Source organism: Centrocercus urophasianus, unplaced genomic scaffold, assembly GCF_019232065.1.
Source record: "Centrocercus urophasianus isolate 14NV4802_14NV808 unplaced genomic scaffold, USGS_Curo_1.0 seq_28, whole genome shotgun sequence".
NCBI lineage: Eukaryota > Metazoa > Chordata > Aves > Galliformes > Phasianidae > Centrocercus > Centrocercus urophasianus.
Window position 1 is genome coordinate 4340998 of NW_024884844.1, and position 13523 is coordinate 4354520.

The 13523-nt window shown below is 41.1% G+C and overlaps 1 protein-coding gene across 2 annotated transcripts in view; it reads right to left on the reverse strand.

The window, feature by feature from the left end:
* Positions 1-13523, reverse strand: part of SEMA5B (semaphorin 5B) — a 251164-nt gene that overhangs the window by 93211 nt on the left and 144430 nt on the right. Inside the window, exons 1-2 of one of the 2 annotated variants that reach the window (XM_042827037.1) lie at positions 13244-13317; positions 7752-7797 (exon numbers count right to left, since the gene is read on the reverse strand). In XM_042827037.1, the coding sequence (XP_042682971.1) occupies positions 7752-7797; positions 13244-13314 (117 nt within the window). In that variant the 5' untranslated portion in view covers positions 13315-13317. Of the gene's footprint in view, positions 1-7751; positions 7798-13243; positions 13318-13523 lie in introns of those variants that run through there. The other variant, XM_042827036.1, reaches the window with a different exon arrangement.

Sequence of the window (13523 nt, forward strand, 5' to 3'; positions counted from 1 at the left end):
TATCAGTAAGTGACTTCAGCAGCTAATTAAATTCTCAGTTTCTGAATCCCGTATGTAATATTTGCTGACAAAGACCAAAACTCCTGCAGTAATTTTGGCATTTAAGTAAGGTGAGGCAAGGAGGGAGGTAATGACAACTAACACAAATGCAGGTGACAACCCACAGCTGACAACCACTTCAGCTACCCCTTGTGAGCCTTCCCTGCCTCCAAACAAGCTGTCCAGCTCAATGCCAAGTATGAATGCAAACAGCTTTATCTTCTGCAGCTCCTCTATATGCTATACAACCCCATGTGTATGATTCTCATGCGTACATATACATGCATGAATACAAACATATGTAAATATACATATGCATGAGACCTTCCTAATGCCTAAATACTCACTTTAAAGAGCAATTGTGTTGGTCACAACCAGGCAGCCCACTCTGAGCCAGTTTAGCGAATCTATTAATGCACATACTGAAATTATGCTCCCCTAGTAGAGCATGCAGCATGTTCTTAACTTCGACAGTTCTCAGAGGAAAATAGGCATTTATTTAAAGCTAAACACGGGCTTAAAAGCTTTGCTGGATATAAACTGACTCCTGAGCTGAGTTCTCTCAGACAGAGGGTATGCTGTGTTCCAAAATCACTTGATATCACAGAGTGTGACAAGTGATAGCTTCTTCTGCTCTCTGAATTTCACCTGCTGAGTAACATCGGGACAAAACCAGTCCCCAGTGGCTCATGTTAGTGCAGTCTAGAGATCATGGTTCTCTGCAGTGAGGAGCTATAAGGTGTGTCCTTGGAGGAAGAAGCACAGCCCTCAGACATGGCCAACTCCTGGTTTTCATCACCCATCTCTCACTCCAGATAGAAATTTCTTCCTAGATAGATCTGGGAAGGGAACACAGCACCTGAAAGCTGCAGTCTAGCTCTTGATTTGTCATTTTAAGGAGGGGTGTGTCTGGGGAGTAGATTTGATTTGGGAACCTGAGACCATAAGACTAAAAAAGCTGAATATGCCGGAAAGTTTGTTCAGCCAATATAAGCTTTATTACAGAATAGCTTTAAACCTCTAGGCTGAGAGTGAGAGGCTTTAGGTGCAGCTTTGGAAGGTGATTTATGAATAGATTTATATGTTAATCTGCTAATAAAAAATGTAGCATACTGATAAAATATGTGACAATCATAACTCAGCTATAAGCCACATATTAAATACTGCATCTGCTCTGGTAGAGGTTTTGATTATGTTTTTAAATAAGGGAACTGCATTGGGCAAGAAATAAAGAAATGAATGTTTTATCTAGAAGTATGTACCCCATAATTCAAAGAAGTATCTGTGAATCCGCAAGAAACAAATAATAAACTGTTTTTTTAAAGAAATGTCTTGTGGAAAGTGAAGCTTATTTCTGAACATCTCAAAATGGATCTCCTCTTAGGTGGCACATAAAGCTACACAACGTGGTCTCTCTCTCCCAAAATTGCTTCCCAAACTGGATTTTAAATTAGATAATAATCTTGGCTCTCCAACTAGATTGAACAGATAAATACCTTCAGCAAACCGAGGCCTACTTTTGAGCACTCACAGGTTTGCACTGTCATATCAATGCACACTTTCCTCTTGATTTTTGAAAGGATATTTCAAAAAATGGAAATGCCTCTGACTCAAGGATGTGCTTGCAAGTAAATCTGAAATACATTTCCCTCTTTCTATTGACAAAACTCCCACTGCTTTACAAAGAAGCCCTAGAGTCCTTTTTCACAAGGGAACAAACGGTGCATGGATACATGGGCAGAGGATGCAGCAGTGTGAATCAAGCCCTGCAAGCCCATCTGGATGATGCCTACCCAAGATCTCCTGGGGATGTAGGATTTATCCATCATTTGTAAAGTTTCTGATGAGTGCCAGGATTCTGTGAATGTGTTCTGAATCCTTTAAAATTCCTGGTGAAGTATTTTCACCAGGAAAGATTACTCAAGAGACAATTTGTACTGTAAACTGTATTTCTCACAGCTCCCTGTTGGTGTTGTTTATCATATTTTATTCAACTGCACAGAGAAACCCCAAGTAAAACCCTGCCACCTCTCCTCGCACTTTTATACACATGCAGAACACTCATCAGCACAGTTTCTCATCAGCACACATAAATGTGGCAGTACTGAGCCCTAAATAAGTAGAAAATAATGCATTTAATGGTTGGTTTGTTTGATTCAAAGTACAAAATACAAAACCCGTTCCATTTGTTGCTATGTGACATATTTAGGACTGAAAGGCAAGTCTCGTTATTACTAAACTACCTGTTGTTGATGGGTACTGATGATTTACCAGTGATTATGCCACAGAGTTAAAGGTTCCCTGGGGAATAGCAGGGAGAGAAGTGTGACTTCAAGAGCAGCTATTCAGCTTGGGAGCCTCCTTTCCATAGCAGGGAGGTTTCTGCTTCTTAGAATAAGAGAAGTAAAACTGGGGTAAATGCCCAGTAACTGGGGTAAATGCTGCAGTTCATCTGCTACAGGACTATACAGAAGTATTTCATTCCTTTTTTTTTTTTTTTTTTTTTTTTTTTTAAATATCCATTGCAAAGCCCCATGACATCAACAGAAAGAAGTTGACTTCATTAAGCTTCAAATCAGACCTTCAGACCTACTGCTGCTTTGCACATGTTGCTAACTTTGAGCTTGGGTTTAAGCTTTGTGCTTTCAATGGGTCTGCCCTGGTGACTGGATACATGCAGGGCAGCACCCACAGGAATAACTGTGCTGTCAAATGAATTTGGAGATCTTTTTAGCATCCTAATGCTTCGCAGTTGGGCCATCAATGTAGATGCTAACAGCTCTGCTGCTATAGAGCAGCACATAACCCTATGGTAACCCTCCCACATCCTGAGTTATGGCCATATGACATGTAAAATGGCTCTCTTCTGATCTTAGTCCTCACTCATGAAAATGAAAAATTAGATTGCTAATTAAAGCATGCTTTAATCCTGAAATTCCAGTGTTGAGATTTTCAGATAAATAAACCATCTTCCACATAGTTTTCCTACAGGTGAACTTGTTGATTCTTCCATATTCTGTTGAAATATGGTTTATTTTTAAGAAAGGGACTGGATACTCATGAACCATTATAACCTGATAAAACATAATTGGTTGGCATATGAACTTCACAGGGTTGGAAAGAAACTTTTTCCTTAAAGATCTCCCATTAAAAGAAATAATTGGAATGAAAACATTATATGATAATCCTAACAGTTTCCATTAGAAGAGAGTCCAAAAGGGACCCCCTGGGTCCAGATGAAAATTTTTAGTTGCAGACTTAAAGGAAAAGAGTATGTCCCAAACAAAGTTAATTATTTGAGATGAGAGCAATGCCAATTCAAATCTTCTTTCTAGTTTCCTCATAAAATAACTTGACCCAGAATATTTGTATCCCAAGTAAGCATGTGTCTACCTCCTTCTCTTTCAGATTTCAGAGATGTCAACAAGCCTTGTTTTTATCACAGTGCAAAATATGTTGGCGTCTCCAAAAGGTTTTGGAAATGGAAAAGTCATTTCCCACTCGGTTCTACTGAGAGCTCTAGATCCCAGGTAAAATGGGAGGGATGGGGGGGGGTAGGCACCGTGCTGAGGTTTATGAATTGCCTGCCAAGCAGCCTGCTTTTAACACACACCAGAGAGTAGGATTCCTTGCTAAGAAGTCCTAATCAGCACTGTGCTTTTTAAAAAAGTTGTTCAAAGGATTATGTTTTTAAAATGACCCTTCCACCCACTCTATTAATTACAACACACAAACTCCAGCAGAAAGCAGAATTTTCTATGGCCTCGCTGCAAAAGCTGCAGATTAGAAGCTAACCTTGTTTCAGGCCCATACATAAATTAAACAGCATATGCTCCAAGTGCACATCATTTTAAAAATGCGTTCCATAAAGCATCTAATATTTACAGCTTATAAAGCATACAGAAGGGGAGTTGAAAGACGGAGATGAAACTTCATATGGATTTTGTTTAACAGAGTTGCTAAAAGATTAAGAATGGCATCCATTTTACAACTTTGTTTCTTTATTGCTGCAGGAATTTTATGCTGTGCGCCAAACTCTCCAGACTTACCAGGTGTTTTTGAATATCCTGCCTGGGGCATGGTAAGATGCTGATTTTCAGAAATTCTCTAAAAATGTACCTCAACGTTGGCAAGAAGGGCTGAGACAAAGAAAATCTCAAATGATCCCCAAGATACCTTGGCCCCAGTTTTCTTCTGGATGTTGACATTCAGCCAAACCTCCTTCTCACAAAAAAAATAACCACCATCAAATTTTCTCCTGCAACTGACACTCATTTGGTAAAAGGTTTCTCAGACACAGAATGGAATTCTTAAAACATTTCAGAAACAAAGAGAGGAGAGGAGAATCTAGAAAATTGTTCTGCAGAGCACAAAATGAACTAGTTCTGCTTCATTCCGTCACCAGCTCTCAAGCAAAAGCTCAGTGCTACAGTTCTCTGGGATGCAACGTCAGCAGCACAAACAGAAAATCCAAGTTGGGATCAAGTTTTGCCGCACAACAGAGTAACAGGAATAAAAAGCATTTGGTTCAGAGAAGGAATCCAAAAGAAAGAGCTGGGAACTAAGAAAAGAAAAGAAACAATCCCTTCATGAAAATATAACGTATGCCAAAAGCTGACATATCCTAAAATTACTGTGTAGGGAAGAAGTAAATAACAGCCATTCTATAGGGTAATTTTTTTCACACAGCTCTTTTTCAGTAACTTGCCCACAGAATGCTAAATTTCACCTTTTGGGTAGAATCATAGAATGGCCTGGGTTGATAAGAACCACAGTGATCATCTAGTTTCAATCCCCCTGCTATGTGCAGGATCTCCAACCACCAGACCAGCTGCCCAGAGCCACATCCAGCCTGGCCTTGAATGTCTGCAGGGATGGGGCATCTACAACCTCTCTGGGTAGCCTGTTCCAGTGCATCACCACCCTCTGAGTGAAAAACTTTCTCCTGTTCCACTGCAGTTCCAAGACAACTACTTCCTACCGCAGCTCCAGGGAAGGACTTCTATGGTACTGTAGAGTATTCTTTTCTGTGGAGATCACAAAACTTAATTTTTATTAGTGGCAGTCCAATCCCAATTGAAAAGTAATACCAGAACTTTAGCTTCTGAAACTAAAACGTATTTTCAGGAGTGGTGCCTTCACAAAAAGATCCTCGAAGCTGATGGAAAGCTCTTGCTCATTTTCATGGATTTTGTACTGGCTTTAAATGAAAGCCACCCACAGCCATTCAACAGGTAGAAGGAAAAAGCAGCCTTTCAAATTCTGGGAGCTCAAAACCCTTCTAAAATCAGAAAGTAACTACATAGTTAACACTGGTCTTGCAATATACAATAGATTAAAAGGGGATCATAATCCCCCCAAAGAAGAATTTATTCCCATTGAAAATCAATGAATAAAATAATATCGTGATGAAAAACTTTATAGCTTACTTAATGGCAGGAAATATTCATTTTCTTGTTAAAGAAAAGATATCTGTCAGGAAAAGCACGCATTAAGCAGAGCGAGCTAGTAAATCTACCCATTACAGAATGAGAGACAGAAGTACTGAATTTGCTATGTAAGCAGGCACTGGCAAGGGGATTTTGCTCCAGCAAGATATTGTTGCCAGCCTTGCTGAAAAGTTGGTTGAGAGCCATCTACTTCATGGGAGCACCCTGGCCTCCTCTTCTTTGCAGGGCTGCTGTGGGGCTGCAATGTGCCCTTGCCTTTTCCCTGTGGAGATGGTAGAGCCTAGGGATACAGCAGGCTGAAGGAGAGCACTTGGTGGAAGCTACATTTAAACTTCATCCCATGCTGCTGCAGTGTACATCCCTCCTGCTGCCAGGTTTTGCCCCACAGCAAGCATCACCTGCTGTCTTATGGAGACATCCCACTCCATCCCACAGAAGTACAAGTGCAAGGGAGTAGATATCTGCCAACAAAATCCTGCACCTTGATTTAGCACCACTGAAGACTAAGTCCCAAGAGCAGAAATACATCAGACCACAGCCTAAAGAAGAAACTCTACTCCCTGATCAAGTCTGACAAGATCCACACTGTATTTTAGCTACAAACAAAGAGGAGATAAAAAACAACCCAAATTAGCACTGTGACTACCTTCTTAAACTGTGTTCTTGCCCTCCATAGATCTAACTGCAGATTCCTTGCATTTTTGGTCTTGCTTTGTGATCTGAACTTTAAAATGATACACGGCAAAGGGAAGGTGGGAGGGGGTGCTTCTAAGCTGCATCATGTGCTTTGTGGAAGCAAGCCAAGCAGCTACTTAGGCAACCATTAGGTTGGGAAACAATCACTTCCATCATTCCCAACACGTGTGTCAACATAATTCCATGCTCTCTTTGTCATGCAAAAAGTCTTGGCAAAGTGACCGGATACACCCAGAAAGCAGGAGCAAACTGAGCTCATTATGTTAACCCGGAGATCCCACAGCATCCTCCAGTGCCATAGAAGGAGACTTCCCATTTTTTGCTGGGTAGGAAAGAAAATGTGGTGCACTGAGAAGAGCTCAAGCCAAGCCTGGCTTCAGAAGTGCATAAAGGAAATTCACAGTAGATTTTCATAGAAAAGGACCTCATATCTGACAAGCACAAGAGATTGCATGGTGCAGTGTGATCACAGGCATTGCAGAAGGTATAGCACCTCACATAACTAGAGACTTCCCTCTCCTGTATGCTTGCTGGAATCCTTCCAGCCATGCTAACACAGCACTGCAAAGGGAAACTCCTGCCAAATGGGAGTATCAGCTTCTCTAACTCTTTATTATTGTCACTGGTAACTCTGGACTTTGCTTTCCATTTAAAGGAAGATTCAATGCATTTTACATCCATTAAACATCTTTTCTTCTCTCCATCTATACTTACACCCCCTACTAACAGCAAAAGGCTTGTGCACAGAAGAAAGGCTGAAAATATTAGCCCAATGGCTTCTTTATAAAGCCATGCAGAGAAAGAAGACCTTTCCATCTGCCTGAAAAATGCTGAATACATCTTTGGTGCCCTAACAACTGTAGAATATAGGAAATATTCCAGATCACAGGTATTCATTTAAAGATAAGCAGTTGGAGTTTTCATAAAAAAATTTTTCATCATCTTTCAATTCCAGGTTTAGTGCAGTGAGAGGAAAGTCCTAACACTGCTGAGTATTAACAAATCCCTTCAAACTTCAGCTGCTTTGCCTCCACTCTGCCATGGTTAACACGTATTTTGCAGCACATTTCGCCTGCTGAATGCTTGCAAGTCTTGGTTTTAGTAACACGTTCAACAAAACACAGCTTCTCAGCAGTCCATGTTCAATGAGGGCCAACAAAGGCTAAAAATGGGGATAGACAAGAACAGTAAAAGCTTTTCCTGTGTTGTTGACACCTCCTCTAACGAAAGCCAAGGATTTCTATTCCTTGTTCTGTTTAAGCCTGTATCAGTTACACTACATGTTTTGTTCCTCTAAGATGCCATATTTTTGGCACATCTCATTACCACCCAGACACTCACGAATCAAGAGCAGGCAGTGCTGTTCAAATGGGCAAGTGTAGAAGAGCCCTTCCCCTAGCGTTATTGTTGGAGTGGAAATATGCATTATGTTCTCACTTTGACTTCTCCCTGCTCCACCACTCTGGGCAAATTTACACTCCACAGCCTTCAAAAAAATGCACATCAAATACTACAAAAAATTCGTTAGTAAGTCAAATAAAGGAAAAGACAAAACAGTGGACATACCTGAATAAGAGAAACGTTGTGTAGACTAAGTCTGAAGAGGTAGTTCCTGCATGAGCAAACAGAAAAAATACAAATTGTTAGGATGCCAAAAGAAGGAAGGGAAAAGTTATAAAATCAAGCCATAGTTTTTAGTTATCCATTTCTATGAACAAAGAGTTCTTGCTGGATTCCTCTATACAGGACATGAAAAATACTTATATGCTACTTGTACACCCGTATCCTAATGAGTCTTGCAGCAAAGCTCTGACTAGGTCTGGAGTAAAATACTCCAAACCTTGTAATGGAGGCCCATGTTGTAATCCCAACAACACAGGGACTGTTTCCATACCCTTGGAGTGCTTCGGTTGAAGCCAATATGGGCTGTGCTCATGGCTTTTTCTGCACACTGAGAAAACTGGGTTTGGACAGATGCCAACTGCAGCAGAGCCAACTCTTGTAGAACATTCCCCCCAAATCCATCCTTGCAAACGAACTTTGTAGAAAAGGAGGAGAAAAGGAAAGATGTTTCTCAGCAGCATCTCTTTTCACAGAAAACCAGCAGGGAAATCAAGGCAGTGACTAGAGTAACTCCCAATCTGCCTGTCATCACATGTCTAAAGGCAAAGCAAGGGAATTCCTGACAGAACTCACTGTAGTGTGAGATATCACACATCAGCCGAGCTCCTGCAGCCCTCCCTCTGTGTGTTCATATCCATCACAAATAGGAGGGAATGCACATTTACATAAACATCTACAGAAGAGGCTTAGTTAACACATTTAGTTCACATTTTTGCTTGGTAAGACAATGCAGTTACCAGCAATCACCTGGCATATATTAAGCCATATGGACATGATTGTGTGCTTGAGGCTGTTGGCCATAGCTAAGTTCATATTTTGCATTCCATCTGTCAGGGGGTCTGATGACCTTGATCCTTTTCCAACATCCCTGTTACCACAATCTCCCAGAGAAGACATATTTATATTATACCAGGTGAACCATGTTTTTAAAAGTGGCTTTATTTAAACAACAGAAAGTACATCTTTGATGGTAGAGCTTCACCCAGTTTAGAAGCTCTCATCTACAGGCATTCCCTCAGATAACAGAAATGCAAGTTTCAGTCTTATGCCAGCAAAATCAAAGCTCCTATAGTGACAAAATGATCCTAAGGACTCTGTTGAAGAGCCTTGTTTAGAATGTAGTCAGCAGCACACTCTGCCCGAGTAAAGAAGGTTATTCAAACTTCCACACACAAGAAATTCATATTTAACAATGATCACTAGAAGGCTTGAGAAATTTTGCCTTCTCCTGTTACCTCTCACTTTCGTATTATGGAAATCATAGAGTTCCCTGTCTATTCTGTCTATAAACAAATCAAAGGATCTCAAACACTGCAAACTGTCCAGAAAGAAGGGTGAGAACAAGGATGATGAGAGACTTTGGAAGTGAAACTCTTGATGCCAGAGCTTCAGACAATGCAGGTCTGATTTGTACCATCTATGCTCTACTCTGTAATGGGAATGTTTCCCCAGAGAAGAATGAAATCTATTAGCAATATCTGAACAAAACTTATCAGTAATTATCACACCTCTTGTAAGTATGCAGAGAAACACACAAAACTTCCATCTTCTCTCCTAGTCCTATCACTTGAGAGTTCTTTCATATTCTGAAACTGTACTCTGTCTCTAAGGACTGCACGCTTTCCCAGTTAATTTATTATTAACTCTTTAGCATCAGCTACAGATTTAAATAATACAACCTCCAAGTGCACCTAGCAGGCCAGAGGCACCAAGTACTTTAACATACAGTTAAAGTCTTAAAATGGAGGAAAATTCTCATCCAGTGGCTGATCTGACTCGACTTGCTCAGAGAAGCAAATGCTCACCAAAATATTAATGCACTTCCAGGACATGACTTGTCACAGAATAAGCCTTCACCTGGAGAAGTTAAGCATGTCACTGGCCTCCAGTGTTACAACACCCTAAGGAGAAAGTTCTCATAACCAGAGACTTGAAGTTGCTACCCTGTTGTTAAGCATGCTATTTAAATGCATTGATTTTAGAAGACTTACATAGCAGACTTCAGCTCTCTGTTTCAGTCTTGTAAAATGCTGGACAGTTTGACTAAGTAATAAATTTTAACATTAGGTGGTTGGGTTTTTTTCCCCACCAACAGCACTGCAAAGCAAATTCAACCAAAATATATTTAATGGAAGAGACAGAGCTAAAGGACACGTTTTTCCTTGCACTCAGCCAAAACAGATGCAGAGAGGAATTAGTATCCATTTAAGTAAAGCCAATCTCTGTCCTCCCAGTTACTGCTGAGTAGCACCTGAACAAATCATTAGTGCTGAGATCACTCAGGTGTCTGAGATGTAAACCAGGCAGGAGCACAGTACTAATGTGAGTAGCACAAGGAGCTTCCAAAAACTTCACAATAACCTCAATTCTCTAAGCCTGACCTTGCAACTTTCTTACAGCAAGAAGGGTTTCCCTTAATTTTTCGTCAGTTTGCTTTACCTGGTGTCTGAAGAGCCACTGGCAGTTTCTTTTCATTTGTTTGATCCTTTTCACATCTCATCAGCACCGTTAGGCAGACCAGAGACACCAGCTGACCTGCCCAGCTAGAAACAACTAAACCTTAATTTAAAAAAAAAAAAAAAAAAAAAAAAAAAGTTCTTTTAACCCTATTCATTCTGTAAAGCTATACCTTGAGTTAAAAGCCAAGGGAAAGATTTGCTGAATAAGATAGTACCATTTTTATGAATTTTATCCTAACTGCAATTTCGGTCCAAGAATGAATGAGGTCTCTGAATGACAAGCATGGTTTATTGTACCTAGAATTGCCCCATTTGTGCCTTTTTTTCTGTTCATATTTGAAGTTATGTCTGTTTAATACCTTGCTAAACTATAATTTAAAGCATCTGGAAGAGTAGGATTAAGAAATACATGAGAACACTAAGATCTCACTCCACATGAATAGATGGGTTGCTTTCTTGTTTTTTTTTTAATTCTTTTCCCCCTCACATTTTTTCTTGCAAGTAGATGTTGACTAACTGCTTTCTCTCTCAAATTAAGCCCTCCTGAACTAGGCCAGAAGAGCAATGGCTTGGTGCAAACAGCTATTCTAATAACCTTTTTCTCCCATACAAAAAGCTGGTGCACAAACTTGGAGGGATAGGACAACCCTTTTACTCTCTTTCTATCCTAAAGATCTTGCACATTCACTCCATGGTATTACAACAAAAACTCTCTTTCATCCCTGACTTGGCTGCACTTCAGCCACTTTTGTTCTCTAGAAAGAGGCCACGCTCTTCTGAATATTCTCTTCTAAATATCTTGGGATAAATGACATTATACACATTGCAAGGTGCCTCAAACTGCTGATTACTTCTTCTACTATTACTCACAACTACTCATAACATCAGCACATTTCTGAAAACGCCCATGTTAATCAGTAATACCCTAAATTCTCGGACAGACTGAGGTTTTGCTGCCTCACACAGAGTGGTGGCTCCTCTGGCGATGAAGTCACAGAATCACACACAGAATCACAGAATCACCGGGGTTGGAAGGGACCTCAAGGATCATGTAGTTCCAACCCCCCTGCCTAGCAGGGCCACCAAACATACACATTCAGATCAGGTTGCCCAGGACCCCGTCCAACCTGGCCTTGAACACATCCAAGGACGGGGCATCCACAACCTCCCTGGGCAGCCCGTTCCAGGGCCTAACCACTCTCCTTGTAAAGAACTTCCCCCTAACATCCAACCTAAATCTTCCCTCCCTCAACTTGGATCCATAAAGTCACAGCAAAAGCCAAATGAAACACCATCAGGATGGCTCTTCTGTCACTCCTTATTGCAGTATTAGCCCCCAGCTCAGGTACATGAAGTTATCTGATGTAAAGATCTTCCTAATCTATGCAATCCACTTTGAAGAATTTGCCACCTGAACATACAAAAAAGGTACAAAAAAAAAAAAAAATAGAGATGTAATTTCCTTTACACTGAAAGCAAAGCATAACCAACTCAGCCAGTATCATAGAGCAGCTCAAGCAGGAGCTGATCTCCTGGTCCATTAGTTTGTGCCTGGCTTGGTAGAATAACTTGCCTCCAAGCTGGGGAACAGAATTTAAGCATGTGCTGAAGAACCAATTTACACTCATGGAAATTGGGTGCAAACAGAAGTGTTTTACTTTCTGAACAGCGTCTCCTACACTGATCTACCTATGGACAGAGCCAAGCCACAGTAAAAAATCCTGTAGAAGAAAGTATTTTTTAATTGGCTTCCTAACTTGTATTTGGCTGTCTTGTTACATGATTAAGCACTGACAGTGCCTGGTACTACAAAGTTTTAATACCACAGCAGCAGGAGAGCAGCTGAGATGTACTTTAAGAAAGGGTGGAAGAATATATCCACTTAAATCCACTTGGCATGATATTCCCAAGTCAAAGTCAATTACTAAGTGTTTATTTCACATAGTCGAGGCACCTTGTCGATGAACTTTTAACATTATGCCCATTCACTTGTTCACTCATCCTATGGGCTAGAAACAACTTTCAATGAGGGAAATGGACTTTGTCTGCAATGTCACTGAGCAACAGGGCTGCAAGACAAACCAGGATTTTCCAGTGGGAAGCACTTTACAGCAGATGTGAGGAACTTCTCCCTCCCTCCTTCAGGGCAGGCTATCTCAAGCCCCCTCTTTGTACACACACCTGCTAGTAGAAATGAAGCCAACAGCAGCTGATAATGTTTGATCATGTTAAAAAAACATTTAGGGTAAGCTGAAGATGACTACATGAAGAGTTGTTATGGCCTTTGGGTTTACTATTGCACAAAACAGGCATCCAGCACAGCCCAGGTAGGATACTGGAGACTTCAAGTACACTCGAGGTGCTCTGGGCAGTTTTTTCCTGCCCTCATGCTGCAATTAGGTGCCAGGTCTGCAAGAGGGACTTACAACTGTCACAGCATGCATAATAAGATAATTAACAGAGCAGGGTCCTTTGGGCAGTGCTGAACAAGACAAGGAATTATGCATGTGACAAATCTCATGCTCCCTCCCAGCACCCCTAGAAGTCACATTCTGGGGGTGGGCCTTGGGCAAGGAGCCAGCAGCTCATGTCAGCTCTTCCTATCTTTGCTCCTAGAGTCTTAGATATACTTTGTACTTCCACAGTGCATGGCAAACACAGCTTAGTCATGCTTCACGACTCCCCAGGAGCGGGTTAGTATCATTGCCCCTTTACACTAATGAACAGAACAAGCCAGAGAAAGGTTAAACACCCTTCTTCAAAGCACACAGCAAGGCAGTGATAGAATCGAGTGCAGACCCCAGGGCTCTAGCCTACCAAATCTCATGCTAGATTAATGCACAGTGCCTTCACGCAGGCCCAGCTGTGGCCTTTTCAGATGGTTATCCACATCTCTGAACCAGCCAACCATTCCAAGAAACTCTGCTCCTGAAAGACGATGCCAGCCTTTGCTCTCAGAAAGAATTAATTACGTGCCTGCTCTGGAGTGCGATGAGATGATCCCTTTGCAAATGCTCCTCCAGTGATTCTTTTGAAAGGCCTGACATGCACCTGCTAGAGAAAAGGTGGTGAGCCAGCATCTCCCTTACAGACTAGATTCCTATTCACCAGTAATTTCATTTCTATTGAAGAAAAACTTGTCTGTTAAATCATTCTTTCTTAAAAATCAATAGATGTTCAACAGAGAACCACACTAAATGGCACACAGTAATATGATGCAGTTGGTGTATGAGCAAGTACTTTTCCCAAAGCAGCA